General features: G+C 50.6%; 2 protein-coding genes across 7 annotated transcripts in view; both read right to left on the bottom strand.

Annotated features, from left to right (window-relative positions):
• Positions 1–21707, bottom strand: part of TLK2 (tousled like kinase 2) — a 162313-nt gene extending 140606 nt beyond the window's left edge. For 2 of the 6 annotated variants that reach the window (XM_025362097.1, XM_025362096.1), the window contains exons 1-2: positions 2367–2629; positions 436–518 (exon numbers count right to left, since the gene is read on the bottom strand). In XM_025362097.1, coding sequence (XP_025217882.1) covers positions 436–516 — 81 coding nt within the window. In that variant the 5' untranslated portion in view covers positions 517–518; positions 2367–2629. Of the gene's footprint in view, positions 1–435; positions 522–857; positions 872–2366; positions 2894–21599 lie in introns of those variants that run through there. The other 4 variants (XM_025362100.1, XM_025362101.1, XM_025362098.1 and 1 more) reach the window with 4 other exon arrangements.
• On the bottom strand, positions 2199–3291 carry LOC112610131 (translation initiation factor IF-2-like). Its single transcript, XM_025363473.1, has 2 exons — positions 3119–3291; positions 2199–3022 (listed from the first exon to the last, which is right to left on the bottom strand). Exons 1-2 carry the CDS (start codon positions 3289–3291, stop codon positions 2317–2319), a joined length of 879 nt encoding a protein of 292 aa, XP_025219258.1. The 3' UTR covers positions 2199–2316.
• Positions 21708–21963: the final 256 nt, after the last annotated feature.

The raw sequence follows: 21963 nt of genomic DNA, 5'->3' as shown, positions 1-21963 counted from the left end.
AACCAGTAAAGAGTCTGCAGACTTCACAGAGGCCAATTTTTCAAAACTCTACCATGTAACTACCTCCAAAGTCCAATGTAACAAAGCTATGCAATGCTTTATAATTTTCTTTCTGAATGACTGACAAGTTTTAACAAAATATGGCATAGAATCTATACACACATCCTGTTAGTTTCCTTGCAACAAGAACCATGAGAAACCTCTCCTATACCAGCAAGGAAGAAGAAACATATATTCCCATATAGAACATTTTCAAACCTACTATGTTAAATGACTACTGGAATTATTAGTAGGACCTAAAAGTTCACTGAAATTAAGACCCAAATCATCTCCCCTGCAAACTATCAGAAGGGCCTACCCAAGTTGCTCTTAATCATTTAAAAAATGTGTTTAAATCAGAATATGAATAGTGTTCATTATCATCATTTTACTCACCTTACTAACACCTACTCCAGTAAACCTGGCCTCCAATAATTCCTGCCGTCGTGGGTCCAGGCTATGCAATTCTTCCATCATTTCTACTGAAAAAGAAAAAAGTAGGCTGTGAAACCATAAATACTAAAATGTGAGGAGGCAATTTTTTGTAGAACAAAACTCATAGTAATTATTTCACTGAATGACCAAATGCAGTTAAATCTCAAGGAAATACAGCATACGAGTGGTAGACTACTATGTGCTGCATCAAACAGTAATACATTTAAAACATCTAAAGCAGCTCAGAAGTCCTCTTCTATGACAGTCACTTATTCTTCCCTAGTTCTGATTTGATTTTAACAGCAAAAATAAACCCCTCAAACCCTTCATATAATCTCTGTAACAAAGTTGAGCACAGGGGAAAAAACAAAACAAGAACTAGCCTGCAAAAAGAAAATTCCTTCTATCAGCCTTCGAATCTAGCTAAGTATCTTCAGATATTTATTTCCCACTCAGGAAATAGTCCTTAAACTAAAAATATAAACCATTGACAATAATTTCAAAAGAATATAGGATGAATCAGAAACTACAAATAACTGCAAAAACACTATAATACAGCTCCTTTCTCTGAAGAGCTCACAGTAGCTCATGAGAAAAGGAATTAATTATTTTAAATTTAATAGACAGCCCACGGTAAAACCATCCACCTCCCATTCACTCAGGAAATTAATATAGCTCCATAACAATCCCTTTAAAAAATCTTTTTCTGACCACTCCCTGCAGTAGGTTTCTCTTGATTCTGGACATCTGCTTTTAGCCCTTCTTCCAAGCAGGGAGGGGCAGGAGGACACCATTTTTAAACTTCCATAACCAATTAATGCACTGGCTACTTTCAGCAAATATGTCCATCCTTTGCAAGAGACCAACTCCTACACGACCCATTGAAAACCTCCCTTTAAAATTAACAGTGGAAAAGAAACATACATCATTACATAGAACCCCTTCGAACACATTATTAAGTAGTTGGAATGGTTGGTGTGATTTTAAAGTTACTGAAAAAATGAATCGAACATTCTCCTCTGCAATCCAACAACTCCACAATCTCCAGTAACAACCCCCTTACAAGTCCTTCAGTTTCATTTCCCTTCCTGGATTGAGAGCCTGGGGCAAAGGGGAATGAAAAGGTGACAAATTAAAGTTTCACCCACACAAGCAAGTGCAGGTTAGAGAGAGAATTAGGAAATTCTCAGAAAGGTTGAAATGCATCTTCATAAAAAGAAAAAGAAGGAAAAAAAAGACTGGGGGAATGAGTTTCCCCCGTGGCCTTCCTCGCGTCTTGCCCTGCCCTAATCGAGGTCGGAATGGCAGAGGTTGCAGTCTCTCCCAAACCCCAAGGTCTCTCGCAACATTTCCCAAACCTATCCATCCCCAGGCCCGGCCCGGAAAATGACGCCCCGGCGGTTATTCCGTTTAATGTCAACTCATGTTAAGGAAATAGCCACTCCGTCTAATTCCAGCGGGGCCTTGGACTGGGATCCTCCCTGCAGCCAACAGCCGGGAAGCAGGGGCGACGGGGCCTGGTCCCGGCGCCCCTCGCCGGCTCCAAACTTTCCCCAACTCCAGGCCCACCTGTCACGGAGGAAGGGAGGGCCGGCTCTCGGGGGCGCCCGGGAGGCTGCCGAGGCCTCCAGCTGCCGGGGCGCCCCCGTCTCTCCTCCGGCCGCCGGCCCCAATCCCAGGCCAGGGCCGCCTGGGCCTCCCCCATCTTCGGCCCGGCCCCTCGGCAACCCGCAGCCCTCAGGGAGCCCCTCCCGCCTCAGCGCCCAGGAGCTGCGGTCCGGAGCCGGCCCCGAGCTGGGCCCAGGTCGTAGGCTCCTCAGGCCAGAGGGGTCCCTGGGACGGTTAATGCCCCAGGCCTGGCGCCCTCCCCCGCCCGGGGCTCAGCCTCTCACCTGCCGCCGCCGCCGCCGCCGCCGCTCCACGCTCCTCCCGGGAGGGGCCCCGACCCGACCCGGCTGCGGGCCGCTCCGCTCTCCCCCTGGGCAGGCCCGGGGCGGAGCCGGGGCCTCTCCTGAACGCCGCAACCCCCCGCCCGGGCAGCCGCCGCCGGCGCCCGGCTCCACGAGAGGGCGGGCGGGGGAGGGGGGGCACGAAGGCCGCAGATCCCCGGGCTCGCGTACAGAGCCAGGCGCCCGACGCGGGCCCGGGCCCGGGCGGCCGCGGGGGGCGCGGGACCGGCCTCCTGGCGCCGGACAAAGGCCAAGGGAGGCGCAGGAGGGCCCAGGCCGGGCCGGGAGGTGGGGGCCCGCTCGGCTGGGGGCCACTCGGGTGCGGCGCGGAGGGCGGGGGGGGTCGGAACCGCTGGTGCCCAGGACCCGCCTCCGGCCCCTTAATCCGGATCGGTTCGGTCCGGATTAGTAGTGATCGGTGTAAACACACTAGTGAAACCGCGTGTTTCCTCGCGAGATTTGCACGGCTGGGAGGCAGGGGGGGGTCCTGGGGGGGGTGGGGGAAGCGCCGACAGTGGGGGAGGAGGGGGAGGGGACGAGGAAGGTTGGGGGGGGTCCCCGCTGCCCCGGCGCCCCGCCTCCTCCAATCAGCGGCCGCGCTGCCGGGCAGGGGTTAACCAGGGGACCCCGCGCCGACCGAGGAGGCCGCGCCTCGCCGGGCGGCTGAGGGCGGGCGACGGGCGGCGCCGGCGGACGGGCCGCGACGCGAGGGGAGGTCGGGCGGCCGGGGGCGCCCTGCGACTGCCGGAGGCCAGAGGCCTGGAGGACCCGCCGCCGCCTTTGTCACCGATCCCCGCCCCGCTGGACTTGCCCGGGCCGGGGCAGTGGGGCCGGCGCTGGAGGGGCTTGACCGCCCAGGTCCACCCATTCTTGGATCTGCCTCGCCGGCCCCCGCGCCCGCCCAACCCCAGCCCAACCCCTCGGCTCCGCGAGTTTGGGTGAGAAGTGCGGCGGCTTTTCCCAGGGATGGAGTTTAGAAGACGCTAATCCTATGTGCGAGCGGCGGACCCCGCCCGGACTTCCCGGAGGCGCCCGGTTAGTGAGGCGACGGCGCCCACCTGCGTTCGCGGACTCGCGGCCGCCACTCCCCGAAGCAGCCGGCCCACCCCAGCCCCGCGCGGCGCCCCGGAGGGCGGGCTGCACTCCACGTACCTGGCTAGCAGAGCGTCTCCAGGGACAAAAGGTGCCCTGGGATCAAAACCGAGCCCCCGCCCCCGCCGGGATGCTGCCCTCCGGCAGGAGGGGCGCTGCCCCCAAGGTACTGTCCCCGGGCACCCAGGGAGAGGTTCCATTTCAACCTCCGATGAAAAAAACGGCCCTCCCAGGTACTTAGGAGGGTCTGAGGGTAAGTGCCAAGACGGAGAAACACGCCGGCCCGTGACAGAATATGTCCTGAGGAATGAGAACTATCTAGTGGGCAAGGAGGGCTTCCTGCATAGCAGAGGGCACCCACTCTGATCGCGTAGCGCCAAGGGGAAAAAATCACACTCTTCACCGGCTCCCCTGAGCCAGGACAGCCTCCGGTGCAGCCACCCACCTTATAATTTTCCGCGGATGCTGCCTTGATCAGATGTCTGAAGATGACTTTAAGGACTACAAGCGAATCTCAAGGGGAAAATTCAGACCTTGAACAACAGCCTTGAACTTTTTCAGGGTTAAACAAGTACTCCCAAGTGGAGTTTCTGTCCTTATTTCTTCGTTCTTCTCTTAATTCTTCCATATATTATCAGAACACAGACCTGCCAAAACGACACAGGATGGCGCTTTGCTTTTTGTTAGTTCTCCAACCTTCCAAACCCTTGGGGCACATTCAAGCGCTGTGGAAAAACTCCATTAAACCAAGAGTCGTCTTACTCCAGATCCCAGACTGCTTGGGAAGTTGGGACATGCATATTCCCAAAGAGAACAGTGTTGGAAGGAGAGGGGAGAGCAGCCAGGGGGTGGGGGGTAGAGGGTAGGAAAAGAGGGCAAGATGGAGGACTACCACTCGAGGCCAGCCTCTACTGCCTGATAGGGCGGGAGAACCTAAGAGCCCGTCCAAGGCAACACAAAAAAGCCAGTGAGGGTAGGTGTTTAATTGCAGCCAACGATCAAGAAAGCAACTCCATCAGATGACACTGCCTTTTTTTTTTTTTTTTTTTGAGACGGAGTCTCGCTCTGTTCCCCTGGCTGGAGTGCAGTGGCGCGATCTCGGCTCACTGCAAGCTCCGCCTCCCGGGTTCCTGCCATTCTCCTGCCTCAGCCTCCCAAGTAGCTGGGACTACAGGCACCCGCCACTGCGCCCGGCTAATTTTTTTTTGTATTTTTAGTAGAGACGGGGTTTCACCGTGGTCTGGAACTCCTGACCTTGTGATCCGCCCGCCTCGGCCTCCCAAAGTGCTGGGATTACAGGCGTGAGCCACCGCGCCCGGCCGACACTGCCTTTTTAAAACTTTATTTTTTTCTGAGACAGACTCTCGTTCTGTCGCCCAGGCTGGAGTGCAGTGGTGTGATCTTGGCTCACTGCAACCTCTGCCTCCCGGGTTCAAGCAGTTCTCCCTGCGTCAGACTCCTGAGTAGCTGGGATTACAGGCACGTGCCACCACGCCCTGCTTATTTTTATATATATATAATTATTAATAATAATATTTTTTTTTTTTTTTTTGTAGAGTCTAGGTTTTACCATGTTGGCCAGGTTGGTCTCCAATCACCTCAGGTGATCCGCCCACCTCAGCCTCCCAAAGTGCTGGGATTACAAGCGTGAGCCACCGTGCCGGACCAAATGACACTGTCTTAAATGATTTAATGTTTTAAATAGGGAAAGGAGAGTAAGAGAAAGCCCTCAACGGAGTCAGAGGTGTCTTGCAGCCTAGCTCTTTCCACAGACAAGCCTCATGGGCCTGTTACCTAACCTTTTCAAGCTCCGCCAACTGCTTCTGTGATGGAGGGATTTGGGCTAGAGGAATTTTTTTTTTTTTTTTTTTTTTTTTGAGACGGAGTCTCGCACTGTCGCCCGGGCTGGAGTGCAATGGCGCGATCTCGGCTCCCTGCAACCTCTTTCTCCCGCCTTCACGTGATTCTCCTGCCTCAGCTTCCCAAGTAACTGGGAATACAGGTGCACACCACCATACCCGGCTTATTTTTTGTATTTTTAGTAGAGATGGGGTTTCTCAATGTTGGCCAGACTGGTCTGGAACTAACCTAGTGATCTGCCCGCCTACAGGCAGGAGCCACCCTATCCTGCCTATGATCCCATTTTTAAAAGTAATTTAGGCTGGGCGCAGTGGCTCACTCCTGTAATCCCAGCACTCTGGGAGGCCAAGGTGGGTGGATCACTTGAGGCCAGGAGTTCGAACCAGCCTGGCCAACATGATGAAACCCTGTGTCTACAAAAACTACAAAAATTAGCTGGACGTAGTGGCACGTGCTTGTACTTTCAGCTACTTGGGAGGTTGAGGCAGGAGAATTCACTTGAACCTGGGAGGCGGAGGTTGCAGTGAGCTAAGATGGCACCACTGCACTCCATTCTGGGTGAGACCCTGTCTCAAAGATAATAATAATAAAAGTAATTATTTAAAATAATTATTGGGCCGGGCACAGTGGCTCACACCTGTAATCCTAGCACTTTGGGAGGTCAAGGCGGGTGGATCACAAGGTCAGGAGACTGAGCCCCCCTGCGGCCAACATGGTGAAACCCTGTCTGCACTAAAAATATTTTTTAAATTGGCTGGGCATGGTGGTGGGGACCTGTAATCCCAGCTACCTGGGAGGCTGAGGCAGGAGAATGGCATGAACCAGGGAGGTGGAGCTTGCAGTGAGCTGAGGTCACGCCACTGTACTCCAGCCTGGGCAACAGAGCTAGACGCTGTCTCAAAAAAAAAAAAAAAAAATTCCGTCTTTAAAGAAAAATACAAAAGCTAGTTGTGCATGTTGCCATATGCTCGTGGTCCCAGCTACTTGGCAGGCTGAGGTTGGGAGATCACTTGAGCCCAGGAGGTGGAGGTTGCAGTGAGCTGAGAACCCACCACTGTACTCCAGCCTGCGTTATCAGTGAGATTCTGTCTCAAAAAAAAAAAAAAAAGAAAAAGAAAAAAAATCTAGGCTATGCTCCCTGTATGGGAAATCTAGTCTAGTTATTTGGCAGAATCAGGCTTTGCAGGCCATATTGTCTCTGTCGTAACTCCCAACTCTGCTGGTTAAAAGGGAAATAGCCACAAACAATATCTGAAAGAAGGATTATGGATGTATTCCAATAAAACTTTATTTGCAAAAACAGGTTGCTGGTTGCAACGTAGTTTTCCAACCTCTACATGATTCTCAGACTTTAGGTTGCATCATCATCACCTGGAGGGCTTGTTCAAACAGATTGCTGGGCCCCGCCCCCAGAATGTTTGATTCAGCAGGTCTGGGGTGGAACTGATATTTGCATTTCTAACAACTTTCCAGGTGAGGCTGGCCAATGATGGTCTGGAAACCACTTGGAAAACCTCTGAAGCTTTTCTCAACTCCCTTATGTCTCTGTACCTAAAACACTTTATCCCTACTGTAGATGTAGCGTTTAGCGTGTTGTATTAGTTTAGTGATTGGCGTGTGGGTCTCTGGGAGCCTTTCTGAATCACCTCCCTAGACTAGTGCCTGACGATAGCAGTTTGCTCCGCGTTCATTGACTGAACTGAAACCAGAGGGTCATGGTCATCACCATTGTTCCAAGCCATAGATAGAAGATGAAGTCACCACCCCCAATCTCAGAGCTCATCAGAGTAGAGCTTGGGCTGGATCCTGCCCTTCTCTGCAGTGAGCAGTTTTGTCTCTGGAGCTCTGTGCAACCTGGAGCCAGCCCTGCCTGGGTTAAGAAGAAAAGGGACTCCCTCCCCACACCCCCACAGCCTGTACGCAAACACACCAGGAGAGATGACCTGCTCAGAGGAGACCTTGAACCAAGGGAAATGAAATGAGAGTGGGTTGGGGGCTTGTCTGTTTAAGTTTGTTATTTTTTGCTTGTAAGTGGACACTTTAACTTTGTGGTGTGGTGTGTGAATTTGGGGACTTAAATCTAGATGGCTGTCTGCTGCGGACAGCCACTGTTTCTGAATTACAGGGCATTTCAAGTGACCTGTGGTCAGGATGTTTTCTCTCAGATCAGGCAAAATCAGTTGGTCCTGATAATAACCAGGGGGGCCGTCCTTTCTCTATCTTGAGTAGAAGAAGCCACAGCTCCCGGGTCCCCCTCCCCCTCCTGACTGCCCACCTCCTGGCTTCCGTTTCTTTTTTTTTTTTGAGATGTAGTCTTGCTGTGTCGCGTAGGCTGGAGTACAGCGGTGCGATCTCGGCTCACTGCAACCTGGGCGTCCCAGGTTAAAGTGATTCTCCTGCTTCAGCCTCCCAAGGAACTGGGATTACAGACGTGTACCACCTCACCCAGCTAATTTTTTATATTTTTAGTAGAGACGGGGCTTCACTGTGTTAACCAGGATGCTCTCGATCTCCTGACCTCATGATCTGCCCACCTAGGCCTTGGAAAGTGCTGAGATTACAGGCGTGAGTCACCGTGCCAGGCCTGCCTCCTGGCTTTTATCCTGGGGGCACTGCAAGTAGAGCCAGGCATGGGGCGCATGCATCCTTCCCAGCCTCTCTTTCCTGCTGGGCATGGAGGAGGAGGCACTGGCAGGAGCTCCCCACAGACAGGTGCTGCTTAGAAATGGGTTGGCTGCAAACTGCAGGCATGACAGTTACCTTCCTCTTCATGACCCCCAGGCCTGATGAGGCTTACACAGGAATTTCTTTGCTTTGTGAAGTCTTAAGACTATACTGCCGGGCGCGGTGGCTCACTCCTGTAATCTCAGCACTTTGGGAGGCTGAGGCGGGCGGATCATGAGGTCAGGAGATGAAGACCATCCTGGCTAACACGGTGAAACTCCGTCTCTACTAAAAATACAAAAAATTAGCCAGGCGTGGTGGCGGGCGCCTGTAGTCCCACCTACTTGGGAGGCTGAGGCAGGAGAATGACATGAACCCAGGAGGCAGAGCTTGCAGTGAGCCGAGATCACGCCACTTCACTCCAGCCTGGACAACAGAGCGAGACTCTGTCTCAAAAAAAAAAAAAAAAACAGAAATAAAAACAGGCCAGGCACAGTGGCTCACACCTGTAATCCCAGTACTTTGGGAGGCTGAGACGGGCAGATCACGAGGTCAGGAGATCGAGAGCATCCTGGCTAACACGGTGAAACCCCGTCTCTACTAAAAACACGAAAAATTCGCCAGGCGTGGTGGCAGGCGCCTGTAGTCCCAGCTACTCGGGAGGCTGAAGCAGGAGAATGGCGTGAACCTGGAAGGCAGAACTTGCAGTGAGCCAAGATCACGCCACTGCACTCCAGCCTGGGCGACAGATCAAGACTCTGTCTAAAAAAAAAAAAAAAAAGACTGTACTGCCTGATCTTCCATGCCTCGCTCTTTCCACATTAATAGACAAAACCAGGAATAAGGACTGCTGCCCCTCCTGCTCTTGATTCGGCTCCATAAGAACTGCCAAAAGGCCAGGCAGCATTTGCTGCTCTTCTGGGGTTCAGTTCTGAAAGGTGCGACCCTGCAACCTAGAGCATAGGGAAGTCAGGACAGCAAAGGAGCCAGGCTGAGCTGGCACTGGCTTAGAACTCTCTGATACTCCCTGTTCCCGCCAGCTTGTTAGCCCAGCCTGCCAATCAGTTTTGCATCAATAAACTTTATGTTCTGAGCTTGGCCAGATGAATGAGAGGAGAGCAGCTAAAGACTGATCTCTGACCTTGGCACGTAAACAGCCTCCAGATTGGACTTGACAGTTAATAAATGAAGGCCCCGCAATTCTCTGATGCCTTTTTGCCTTAATTAGATTGAGCATTCAAAGGCTATGAGGAAATCTTCCATTTGAAGAGAAAGACCTCACAAGACAGGAAGTCACTTCACTCATTCATTCATTCACACTGTCCATCATTCTGTCAACAGTCACTGGCATTTGTCAAACGCCCTATTACCTGTGCTCAGCACTGTGCTAACTGCTTTTGAGTCGAGTGGCTGCAAGAATTCCAGAAGTCCACGCCGTGCTCTTCTGGAAGACTGCACAGCCAGGCAGTCAAGAGCACAAGCTTCAGTTCAACACATCTGAGCTCAAATCCTGATTCTGCCATGTGACTTTTGGCAAGTTATTTAAACTCTCTGCCTTTAGTTTCCTCTTGGAGTAAATAGTACCAACCTCCACAGGTTGTCATCAAGGCCAAGTGAGACCATCTGTGTAAAGTGGGCAGCACAGAGCCTGGTGCTTGGCAGGCGCCTGGTGGCCATGAACATGACAGTGCCTGCACTTGGCTGAACTGTTGGGCTGAGAAGCCTCCCTTCCTTCCCTCTCTCCCCTCCCCCATCCCTGGCATGCTGCCAGTCACTGGGGAGCTGATGATGACTCACAATCCCTGCCCTCAATGATATTATAAATCTATTGTTGGCTGAGCACTGTGGCGCAACGCTTGTAATCCCAGCACTTTGGGAGGCTAAGGCAGAAGGATCACTTGAGGCCAGAAGTTTGAGACCAGCCCGGGCAACATACCAAGATCCCCTCTCTACAAAAAATTTAAAAATTAGCCAGGCATGGTGGTGTGCACCTGTAGTCCTAGCTACTGGAGAGTTGGGAGGCTGAGGCAGAAGGATCACTTGAGCCCAGGAGTTCAGGGTTACGGCCTGGGTGAAAGAGGGAGACACTTGTCCCTTAAAAAAAAAAAAAAAAAATCTATTGGCCAGGTACGGTGGCTCACGCCTGTAATACCAGGACTTTGGGAGGCTGAGGCAGGTGGATCACTTGAGGCCTGGAGTTCAAGACCAGCCTGGGCAACATGATGAAACCCTATCTCCACTGATAATACAAAACATTAGCCAGGCATGGTGGCACAAGCCTATAATCCCAGCTACTCAGGAGGCTGAGGCAGGAGAATTGCTTGAACCTGGGAGGCAGAGGTTGCAGTGAGCTGAGATCACACCACTGTACTCCAGCATGGACGACAGTGGGAGACTCCCTCTTACACACACACACACACACACACACACACACACACACACACCAAAAAACAGGACGGCTGGGTACAGTGGCTCATGCCTGTAATCCCAGCACTTTGGGAGGCCGAGGCTGGCGGATCACAAGGTCAGAAGTTTGAGACCAGCCAGGCCAATATGGTGAAACCCTGACTCTACTAAAAATACAAAAATTAGCTGGGCATCATGGCACATGCCTATAGTCCCAGCTACTTGGGAGGCTGAGGCAGAAAAATCACTTGAACCTGGGAGGTGGAGGTTGCAGTGAGCCGAAATCCTGCCACTGCACTCCAGCCTGGGCAACAGAGTGAGACTCAGTCTCAAAAAAGAAAAGAAAAAAAAGAAAAGAGAAGAGAAGAGAAATCCCTGAACCTTTTCACACTATATTTGTTCACACACACAGGTTTCCTCAGTGTTACCCGTGTTCATCACATTGATGTGCTGTTCACTTCATGTGTGATGTGAACTTCACCCAGAGCAAGGAGAAAGCAGTATGTACTCTGAAAAGCACCGCCTTCACCCAAACAGCACCTTGTCATGCATCTCAGAGCCCTTGGCCTCTGGGCTATCTCTTCACTCCCCCAGGGGTGCTCTGAAGTCTTAAGCAGTCTGCTTTTCTTTTTTTCTTTTTTCTTTCTCTTTTGTTTTTTTTTTTAACAGAGTCTCACTCTTGTCACCCAGGCTGGAGTGCAGTGGTGCGATTTCAGCTCACTGCCACCTCTGCCTCCCGGTTTCAAGCGATTCTCCTGCCTCAGCCTCCCGAGTAGCTAGGATTACAAGCATGCGCCACAACACCTGACTAATTTTGTATTTTTAGTAGAGACGGGGTTTCTCCATGTTGGTCAGGCTGGTTTCCAACTCCTGACCTCAGGTGATCCACTCGCTTTGGCCTCCCAAAGTGCTGGGATTACAGGTATGAGCCACCACGCCCGGCCTCTCTTTTTTTCTTTCTTTCTTTCTTTCTTTTTTTTTTTTGAGAAGGATTCTCACTCTGTCACCCAGACTGGAGGGCAGTGGTGCAATCTCACCTTACTGCAACCTCCACCTCCCGTTCAAGCGATTCTCTTGCCTCAGCCTTCTGAGTAGCTGAGACTACAGGTGCCCACCACCATGCCCACCTAATTTTTTGTATTTTTAGTAAAGACAGGGTTTCACCATGTTAGCCAGGATGGTCTCACTCTTCTGACCTTGTGATGTGCCCACCTCGGCCTCCCAAAGTACTGGGATTACAGGCATGAGCCACCGTGCCCGGCCAGCAGTCTGCCTTTCACGTGCCTCTTTTTATTTATTGTTTTTTTGGGTTGTTTTTGCTTTTTTTTTTTTTTTGAGACAGAGTCTCACTCTGTCACCCAGGATGCCGGAGTGCAGTGTCACGATCTTGGCTCACTGCAGCCTCTGCCTCCCAGGTTCAAGCAATTCTCCTGCCTCGGCCTCCTGAGTAGCTGGGATTACAGGCACATGCCACCATACCTGGCTAATTTTTGTATTTTTGTTAGATACAGGGTGTCACCATATTGGTCAGGCTGGTTTCGAACTCCTGACCTCAGATGATCTGCCCACCCCAACCTCCCAAAGTGCTGGGATTACAGGCATGAGCCACCATGCCTGGCCTTGTATTTATTGGTTTTAATCCTCAATTAGAAACCTCTTTGGCAATTGTCTAGTTTTTACTAGCTATCCTTAATTTTTTTTTTAAGTGAAATCAAGTTTATTAAGTAAGTAAAGGAATAAAAGAATGTCTACTCTGCCAGGTGCGGTGGCTCACGCCGGTAATCCCAGCACTTTGGGAGGCCGAGGCGGGTGAATCACAAGGTCAGGAGTTCAAGACCCGCCTGGCTAAGATGGTGAACCCTCATCTCTACTAAAAATACAAAAATTAGCCACACGTGGTGGTGGGCGCCTGTAATCCCAGCTACATGGGCGGCTGAGGCAGAGAATTGCTTGAACCCAGGAGGCGGAAGTTGCAGTGAGCCGAGATCGCGCCATTGCACTCCAGCCTGGGCGACAAGAGCAAAACTCTGTCTCAAAAAAAAAAAAAAAAAAAAAAAAAAGGAATGGCTGCTACTCCATAGGCAGAGCGGCCGCTATCCTTAATTCTTAAATAACCCAGGCTCGTACTATTCAGTATATGCTTCCCATCACTTCCTAAAGGGACAGTGAGCATACAGGAGTTCAGAGTCCTTTGAGATCTCCTAGTTCAATCTCCTCAGGTTGCAGATAGAGAAACTGAGTCTCAGAGGTGTGGGGACTTAATCTCTCCTCTTGCCTCCCTCCCTAATCCAATAAACAATCTTCACCCAGATCGTCAACACGAACCCACAAATTTCACCAGTTTTTCTCTGCGGGAGCCTCCCCATTGCTCTCCTGGCCCTTCTTAGCAGAGAGCCTCATATCCTATGTAGAGGAGAGAGGGGAAGTCATCAGACAGGAACGCCCCCACCAAGTTGCCCGTCTGACCTGTGGCTGTCAACATTGGGCAAAGACCACCCCCCAGGCCCTCACTCTGGGCCATCCACCTGCTCCTTCAGGACTCTGCCCTGCACCTCTCACCCCGGCTGACGTCATCACCTTCTCCTCCTCCCTCCCACAAGCATTGCTGTCAACACACACTCATGCTCCCATTCTTCAAAACATTTATCAATTGTATGAAACTTTCTCTTGACCCTGCTAGTCACCCTTCCTTTGTGTAATTAAAATAATTTTTTTTTTTTTTTTGAGACAGAGTCTTACTATGTCGTCCAGGCTGGAGCACAGCAGTGGTGTGATCTCGGCTCACTACACGCTCCGCCTGCCGGGTTCACGACATTCTCCTGCCTCAGCCTTCTGAGTAGCTGGGACTATAGGTGCCCACCACCACACCCAGCTAATTTTTTGTATTTTTAGTAGAGACAGGGTTTAACTGTGTTAGGATGGTTTCAATCTCCTGACCTCGTGATCTGCCCGCCTTGGCCTCCCAAAGTGCTAGGATTACAGGCTTGAGTCACCGCACCTGGCCTCTTTTTTTTTTTGAGACAGATTCTTGCTCTGTTGCCCAGGCTGGAGTGCAGTGGTGCAATTTTGGCTCACCGGAACCTCCACCTCCCAGCTTCAAGCGCTTCTCCTTCCTCAGCCTCCCGAGTAGCTGGGATTACAGGCGCCTACCACCACGCCTGGCTAATTTTTGTATTTTTGGTAGAGATGGGGTTTCACCATGTTGGCCAGGCTGGTGTTGAACTCCTGACTTCAAATAATCTGCCAGCCTTGACCTCCCAAAGTGCTGGGATGACAGGCCTGAGCCACCGCACCCAGCTTTGTGTTTTTTTTTTTTTTGGAGACAGGGTCTCACTCTGTCATCCAGGCTGGAGTGCAATGGCAAGATCTCAGCTCGCTGCAACCTCCGCCTCCTGGGGTCAGGCGACTCTCCTGCCTCAGCCTCCAGAGTAGCTGGGATTACAGGCAGGTGCCCGTCACCACACCCAAATAATTCATTTATTTATTTTTATTTTTAAACTTTTTGAGACGGAGTTTTGCTCTTGTTGCACCACCACACCCGGCTAATTTTTTGTATTTTTAGTAGAGACGGGGTTTCGCTATGTTGGCCAGGCTGGTCTTGAACTCCTGACCTCAGGTGATCCACCTGCCTCGGTCTCCCAAAGTGCTGGCATCACAGGAGTGAGCCACTGCGCCCAGCTGCACCCAACTTTGTAAGGAAAAAATTAAGCTGAAAGAGGAGTTGAAAACATATTAACATATTCTTCACCTAGGTTTTTCCAATTAGCATTTTGCCATCTATGCTTTCTGTGTGTATGGGGAATGTGTTTAATTTGTTGTTATTGTTGGAGCCCCGGAAAGTTTCAGGTATCTACTCTTTCCGCCCTAAGTACTGCAGTGTGTGTCTCCTACAGAGTTTCGCTCTTACCACACACCATTATCACACACAACAAATTCAGAGCTGCTATAGTATGTAATACAGGCCAGGCGTGGTGGCTCACACCTGTAATCCCAGCACTTTAGGAGGCTGAGGCTGGAGGATCACTTGAGCCCAGGCAGTTGAGACTGCAGTGAGCTCCCTGCACTCCATCCTGCATGCCAGAGTGAGAGCTTGTCTCAAAACAACAACAACAACAACAACAATGTATTATCTAATATGGAGTCCACTTTCCAATTTCCCCATTTGCCCCCAAAATATCCTATATAACTGTTTTTTTTTTTTTTTTTTTTTTTAAGTGTAAATTTTTTTCATTTCAGAGATAGGGTCTTGCTTTGTCACCCAGGCTGGAATGCAGTGGTGCAATTGTAGCTCACCCACAGCCTCAACATCCTGGGCTCAAGCCATCCTCCTGCCTTGGCCTCCGAGTAGCTGGGACTATACCTGGCTCATAGCTATTTTTTAATCCAGACCCCAGGCAAGGCTGAGGCCAGGCACTGGTGATTGTGCTGTTTTACTCTTCCTTCCCATCCCAGTTTGACTTCCGGATCCCTCCCTCCACCCAGACGGCTCTGGTCAAGGTCAGGAACCACTTGCATTACCAGATATAAAGGATCCTTCTCGCTGGGTGCAGTGGCTGACTCCTCTAATGCCAGCATTTCGGGAGGGCGGATCACCTGAGGTCAGGAGTTAGAGACCAGCCTGGCCAACATGGCGAAACCCCATCTCTACTAAAAATACAGAAATTAACTGGATGTGGTGGGCACCTGTAATCCCAGCTATTCAGGAGGCTGAGGCAGGAGAATTGCTTGAACCCCGGAGGCGGAGGTTGCAGTGGGCTGAGATGGCACCATTGCACTCCAGCCTGGCCAACAAGAGCGAAACTCTGTCCCACACACACACAAAAAAAAAAAAAAAAAAAAAGGCTCCTTCTCTGTCTTCATTCTCTGTCTTCATTCTCTGTCTTCAGCAGGGACCCGGCAAGAGCAGATTCCTCTGAGTTTCCGGGTCGCGGCACATTCCCATTTCCTCCCCAACCTGGAGATTTGTGGTTTCAAACACCAGTTGTGCACCGATGCCACCAGCATCCAGGGGCGTGCAGCCCTGACCTGTCACCCCCCTCCAGACTGACATGTTCCACTGCCTTCTCCACACTGCCATGTGGGTGTGCCATGGTTACCTCAATGGATCTGAACAGAAGTCCCCATGTCTTCCCTTCTTCCCCAGCTCAGGAGCAGAACAGCACGACCATCACTGCCCTTTATCCTTGATAACAGCCTTTCCTTTTCCCCTCCGGCCCTTCCACCCATGAGTCCTCTTGGACCCACACATCCCCATCCTCACCTCCATCACTGTAGCCTGGCCCCCCATTCGGAGTCCGGAAGTATGGAGGGCCCTCCATGCGGCTCTCAGCTCTTGCCCCACCCCCACAGTACACTTTCCACAGTGCTAATCTCTTTAAAATGTAAATTAGACCTGGTCACTCCCTCCCTTAAAACCCTTTAATAGTTGCTCATTGGAGTGAAAAAAAAATCTCAGCTCCCTCTGGTTTATAAGGCCCAGGCGGTCCAACCCTGCCGCCATCTCCAGTCTCCTCCACCATTCTTGCTGGGAACCCTCCAGGGCCTGCCTTGAGCTGCTTGAATGCAGACATTTTCCTGCCTGGGAGCTTTTATACTTGCTTTCACCCTGGCCTGCCATGCTCTTCACCCTGGAATCTCCTGTGGCTGCCTCCCCTCAGCCTTCCTGGCCTCCCAAATCTCCCAGCGTTCACTGTCCAGATCCTGCTGCCTGGAGCGGGCTGTCCTCTCCATCTGGGGTCCGGGGCTCTGACTGCCTCAGCTCAGGGTACATGCACGCCCTTCTCCATTCACATGGACAAGGGCGGGGGGTAAGGGATCATAATTTGGTCTGGATTCCTTCTCATAATATTCATTATTATTATATACATATTTTCTTCTGATTTTAAAATTAATTAAAACAATTTCCAGGGCCCCTAACAGTGTCATAGGCCTTATGGAGCAGCGGAACCTGCCTGAGGGTAGAGCTGAAGTTCCTCGGAAACCAGATGACCTTACAGCCTCTTCACTGTTCTTTGAGATGAAAGAGAAGAAATGCAGATGAGTGCTTTCTGCTACAAATCTCATCTCTCCAGGTTAAAGTTGCCAAGGAACATGCCATCACTGTAACTGCTAAAAACACAACGTATAATGAAATGCATCTTCTACACATGAATCTGTGAATACAGAATAGCCCACAGAGGTTGACAATTTGATTCTATTCTCTGCAAGGTGTTAGAATTTCACTATGGGGACCACTAGGACTCTGCTGTATTAATGATGTGTATTCTGTTGTTTTTTGTTTGTTTGTTTTTTCAGACAGCGTCTCACTTTGTCGCCCAGGCTGGAGTGCAGTGGGTAGATCTCAGCTCACTGCAACCTCCCAGGTTCAAGCGCTTCTCCAGCCTCAGCATCCCGAATAGCTGAGACTATAGGCGCTCACCACCACACCCAGCTAATTTTTGTGTGTTTTTTTTTTTTGTTTTTGAGAGATAGAGTCTTGCTCTGTCACCCAGGCTGGAGTGCAGTGGTGCGTGATCTCGGTTCACTGCGACCTCCACCTCCCAAGTTCAAGCAATGCTCCTGCCTCAGCTTCCCAAGTAGCTGGGACTACAGGCATGCACCACCACACCCAGATAATTTTTGTGATTTTTTTTGTGTGTGTGTGTTGGAGTCTCTCTCTGTCGCCCAGGCTGGAGTGCAGTGACGCGATCTTGGCTCACTGCAAGCTCTGCCTCCCGGGTTCACGCCATTCTCCTGCCTCAGCCTCCAGAGTAGCTGGAACTACAGGCGCCCGCCACCACGCCCAGCTAATTTTTTGTATTTTTAGTAGAGACGGGGTTTCATCGTGTTAACCAGAATGGTCTCGATCTCCTGACCTCATGATCTGCCCACCTCAGCCTCCCAAAGTTCTGGGATTACAAGCGTGAGCCACCACACCCGGCCAATTTTTGTAATTTTTTAGTACAGATGGGGTTTCACTGTATATTGGCCAGGCTGGTCTCGAACTCCTGACCTCAGATGATCTGCCTGCCTCGGCCTCCCAAAGTGCTGGGATTACAGGTGTGAGCCACTGTGCCTGGCCTATACTATTGTTTGTTTTGTTTCGTTTTCGAGAGGGGTCTTGCTCTGTTGCCAGGCTGGAGTGCAGTGCACAATCTCGGCTCACTGCAACCTTCACCTCCTGCCTCACCCTCCTGAGTAGCCGGGATTACAGACGTGTGCCACAACACCCAGCTAGTATTTTGTATTTTTGGTAGAGACGGGGGTTTCATCATGTTGGCCAGATGGTCTCGAACTCTTGACCTCAAGTGATCTACCCACCTCAGCCTTCCAAAGTGCTCGGATTACAGGCGTGAGCCACCGTGCCTGGCCCTATTCTATTGTTTATACTCAATTTTCAGTTGAGGAAAACAGCATGAGAGAACCTTAGTAACTTGGCCGAGATGGCAGAGAGAACAAATGGTGACTCCAGGGTTTCAGTCCCAGCCCCTGCTCTTAGGGGTTGCTTTGGAGAGATTGGGTTTGAGGTGCCCGGGGCCCTGCTAGGGGAGAGATGTCTAGGAGTTATTTAGATAAACTAGTTCAAGGCTCAAGAGAGATCCTTAGCTCATGACATAGATTTGGGAATTATTCTTGCATTGGTAGCACTTAGAGATTCAAAGTGGATCTGCTCATTCACTCTTGCCATCTTGTGGGACCTAGAATTGTTTCCACACGTCGAAATCACCGTGATGCAGCCTCCTCCCCGTGATAGGCTTGCTCCCCGGCTGGCTCTTTTGCCCTGCTGTTTCCCAGAAATGCGTGGCTTAGAAGGAGCACTTAGGGAACCCTTCTCTGCAGGTTTTGAGGTCCATCTCCAGCCCTGCTGTTTCCTGCTGGATCGGGTAGTAAAACTTGTCTTTCCTCCCTTTGATGCCTGACTCTCTCAGGGACATGGCTTGTGGGTGACATTCTATGCACTTGCCCACCCAGTAAATATTTACTGAGCACCTTCATGTTCCAGACAATCTAGGTATGGAGGATACAACTGTGAGCAAAGTCGACCAGGTCCCTGGACCCCAGGAGCAAGCCCATAGTCTAGAGGCAGGAGGCAGAAGCGAGCAGGAACAAGGATGCTGCTCAGGAGTCATAAGAAATGCAAGGCAGGCCGGGTACAGTGGCTCACGCCTGTAATCCCAGCAGTTTTGGAGGCTGAGGCGGGTGGATCACCTGAGGTCAGGAGTTCAAGACCCGCCTGATCAACATGGTGAAACCCCATCTCTACTAAAAATACAAAAATTAGTCGGGCATGGTGGCAGGTGCCTGTGATCCTGGCTACTTGGGAGACTAAGGCAGGAGAATCTTGAACCTGGGAGGCGGAGGTTGCAGTGAGCTGAGATTGTGCCACTGCACTCCAGCCTGTGCAACAAGAGTGAAACTCTGAATGAAGGGAGGGAGGGAGGGAGGAAGGAAGGAAGGAAGGAAGGAAGGAAGGAAGGAAGGAAGGAAGAAAGGAAGAAGGAAGGGAGGGAGGGAGAGAGGGAGGAAGGAAGGAAGGAAAAAAGGAAAGAAGGGTGGGAAGGAGGGAAGAGAGAAAGGAAGGAAGGAAAGAAGGAAGGAAGAAGGGTGGGAGGGAGGGAAGAGAGAAAGGAAGAAAGGAAGGAAGGAAGGAAAAGAAAGAGGAGAAAGAAAGAGAAAGAGAGAGAAAGAAAGAGACAAGGAAGAAAGACAAACCCTGGGACGGCATGGGGCGGGTTCATGGGAGGTCAGGGAAGGACTGTTAGACGGGCAAGGCCTGAGGGTATAGGATTGGCATGTCTAGAAGGCCTGCTTGAACGTGCCCAGGGGTCGAGGAGAGTGGAGAGGGGCTTAGAAAGGGAGGAGGATCACAAGGGAGGGGAATGTTCCTCCAGCATACTAAAAATGCAAACATTAGCCAGACGTGGTGGCGGGTGCCTGTAATCCCAGCTACTTGGGAGGCTTAGGCAGGAGAATCACTTGAACCCGGGAGGAGGAAGTTGCAGTACACCAAGATTGTCCAGTGATCTCTATCTAAAAAAAAAAAAAAAAAGTCAAGAGAGCTGGGTGCTGTGGCTCACGGCTCACGGCTCATGCCTATAATCCCAGCACTTTGGGAGGCCGAGGCGGGGGATCGCTGGAGCCCAGGACTTTGAGACCAGCCTGAGCAACATAGTGAGACCGCGGTCTCTTGTCTCTTCTAAAAGTTAGACAGGCATGGTGGCACACACCTGTAATTCCAGGTACTTGGGAGGCTCAGGCAGGGAGGATTGCTTGAGCCCAGAAGTTCAAAACTAAAATTGCAGTGACCTATGACTGTGCCACTGAACCTCCAGTCTGGGTAACAGAGCCAGAGTCTGTCTCAAAAAAAAGAAAAGAAAAAGAAAAAGAAAAAAAAAGAAAAGGCAAGCGTAGATAGCTCTTTGCTAAGGAGAGAAAAAGGAGGAAGAAGGAGCAAGAAAGAGGCAGTAGCAGGACTGGCTGGGTTCTTTACAAGACCCAATGTAAAATGAAAATGCCGGCCCCCTCATTAAAAAATAATTATTAATAATTCTGGGCAGGGTGCGGTGACTCACGCCTGTAATCCCAGCACTTTGGGAGGCCAAAGCGGATGGATCATGAGGTCAGGATTTTGAGACCAGCCTGACCAGCATAGTGAAACCCTGTCTCTACTAAAAATACAAAAATTAGCCAGGCATGGTGACGGGCACCTGTAATCCCAGCTACTTGGGAGGCTGAGGCAGGAGAATCACTTGAACCCAGGAGACAGAGGTTGCAGTGAGCCAAGATTCTGCCACTGCACTCCAGCTTGGTCGACAAAACAAGACTCTGTCTCAAAACAAAACAAAACAAAAAAAAATAAAAATACAGAAATTAGCCAGGCGTAGTGGCGGGCACCTGTAGTCTCAGCTATTCGGGAGGCTGAGGCAGGAGAATTTCTTGAACCCGGGAGGCAGAGGTTGCAGTGAGCCCAGATTGCACTACTGCACTCCAGTCTGGGTGACAGAGTGACACTCTGTCTCAAAAAAAAAAAAAAAAGAAAAAGTAAAAAGAAAAGAAAAAATTAATTCAGCCTGCCTGGGCAACAGAGTGAGACTGGAGACTCTGTCTCAAAAACAAACAAACCAGGAAAAAAAAAAAAAAAAAAATCAAGGAACAGAAAGAAGCAAGGAGAAGGAATCTCAAGATCTCAAGATAGCAATGGCAGAGTATGAAATCAAGGCCCTTCTGTAACTGAACAGGCCACAGCCCAAGAAGGCTCCATGGAACCCCTTGAAGATGAGGCATTAGAATCCCAGCACCCCCTGGCCAGGTGCGGTGGCTCACGCCTGTAATCCCAGCACTTTGGGAGGCTGAGGCGGGTGGATCACGAGGTCAGGAGATCGAGACCATCCTGGCTAACACGGTGAAACCCCTTCTCTACTAAAAACATAGAAAATTAGCTGGGCGTGGTAGCTGTAGTCCCAGCTACTTGGGAGGCTGAGGCAGGAGAATGGCATGAACCTGGGAGGCGAAGCTTGCAGTGAGCCGAGATTGCGCCACTGCACTCCAGCCTGGGCAACAGAGCGAGACTCCGTCTCAAAAAAAAAAAAAAAAAAAAAAGAATCCCAGCCCCCCACCTTCACCCCAGGAGGAGCTGAGCCTCACAGGCTCGCCTGGCCCATAGGGTAAAGATGGGGGATTTCAGTTTTCCATTTTGATGAAAATGTTGCGATTTGGACAGTGTTGCAACACAAACACAAATTATGTAGCCAATCGCATGGACTTTTGATAGTTCTTTTACACTTCTCTTAGCTGCGGGGTTTTCTCCTCCTGGGGAGGTTTGGGATGAGGGTGCCTTCTTCTCCAGCCCGCAGCAGGGTTCACATCTGAGCAGGTGTAACATTTTCCTGGACTGGCATCATTGGTTGGAGCCAAGAATGTCTAAACCCGTATATTATGTCAGATATCATTTATATCAAACTACCTCTCCCTAATCTAAGGCTAATTACCTCACGATTAACACTGGTTGTCTGACCTTGGTAAACCCTTTACCCTCCCTGAACTTCGGATTTCCTCATCTGTAAAATGGAGATAATTATACTTATATTCACAGACGCACTGTGAGGATTAAATCTATGAAAAGCTATTTAAAGAGTCTTAAGGTCCAGACAAACGCCAGCTCGCGTTAGTGCAAACCTGCTCAGCAGTTGCTTCGTTGGTGCGATAGGGAATCCTGGAATGGGACGGCTTGACAGAAACCTCCCTTGCTGCCGCCCAATCTCTGGACTCGGTTGTATTCTGAACAATCAACTTCTGATCTAAATTCAGTTTCTCAAGTAGCTTCCCTTCCTGGGGAGATCCCCTCAGCTTGTCAGTTACGTTTCAGATCACCGATCAATAATCTTGCTTTAGGGGCATGATTAGTGGGGTGGGGAAAAAGAAAGAAAAACATAATAATCTTGCTTTGTAATCCGGACCCTTGTGAGTGGGGCTGACCTCATAGCTTTAGCAGTCCGTTGAGGAGCTGAGAAGAATCCAGACCCTGTACACGAGGGCTACT

This window comes from Theropithecus gelada, chromosome 16 (assembly GCF_003255815.1).
Source record: "Theropithecus gelada isolate Dixy chromosome 16, Tgel_1.0, whole genome shotgun sequence".
Lineage (NCBI taxonomy): Eukaryota > Metazoa > Chordata > Mammalia > Primates > Cercopithecidae > Theropithecus > Theropithecus gelada.
This window is presented reverse-complemented; position numbering and strand designations above follow the sequence as displayed.

Excerpts from the sequence above, each read along its gene's own strand:
- LOC112610131 (XM_025363473.1), bottom strand. The coding sequence starts at position 3,291 with ATGGGTGGACCTGGGCGGTCAAGCCCCTCCAGCGCCGGCCCCACTGCC. Across the intron at positions 3,023-3,118 it reads CTCCCCTCGCGTCGCGGCCC|CGCGGCCGCTGATTGGAGGA; the intron begins GTCCGCCGGCGC and ends CCTGCCCGGCAG.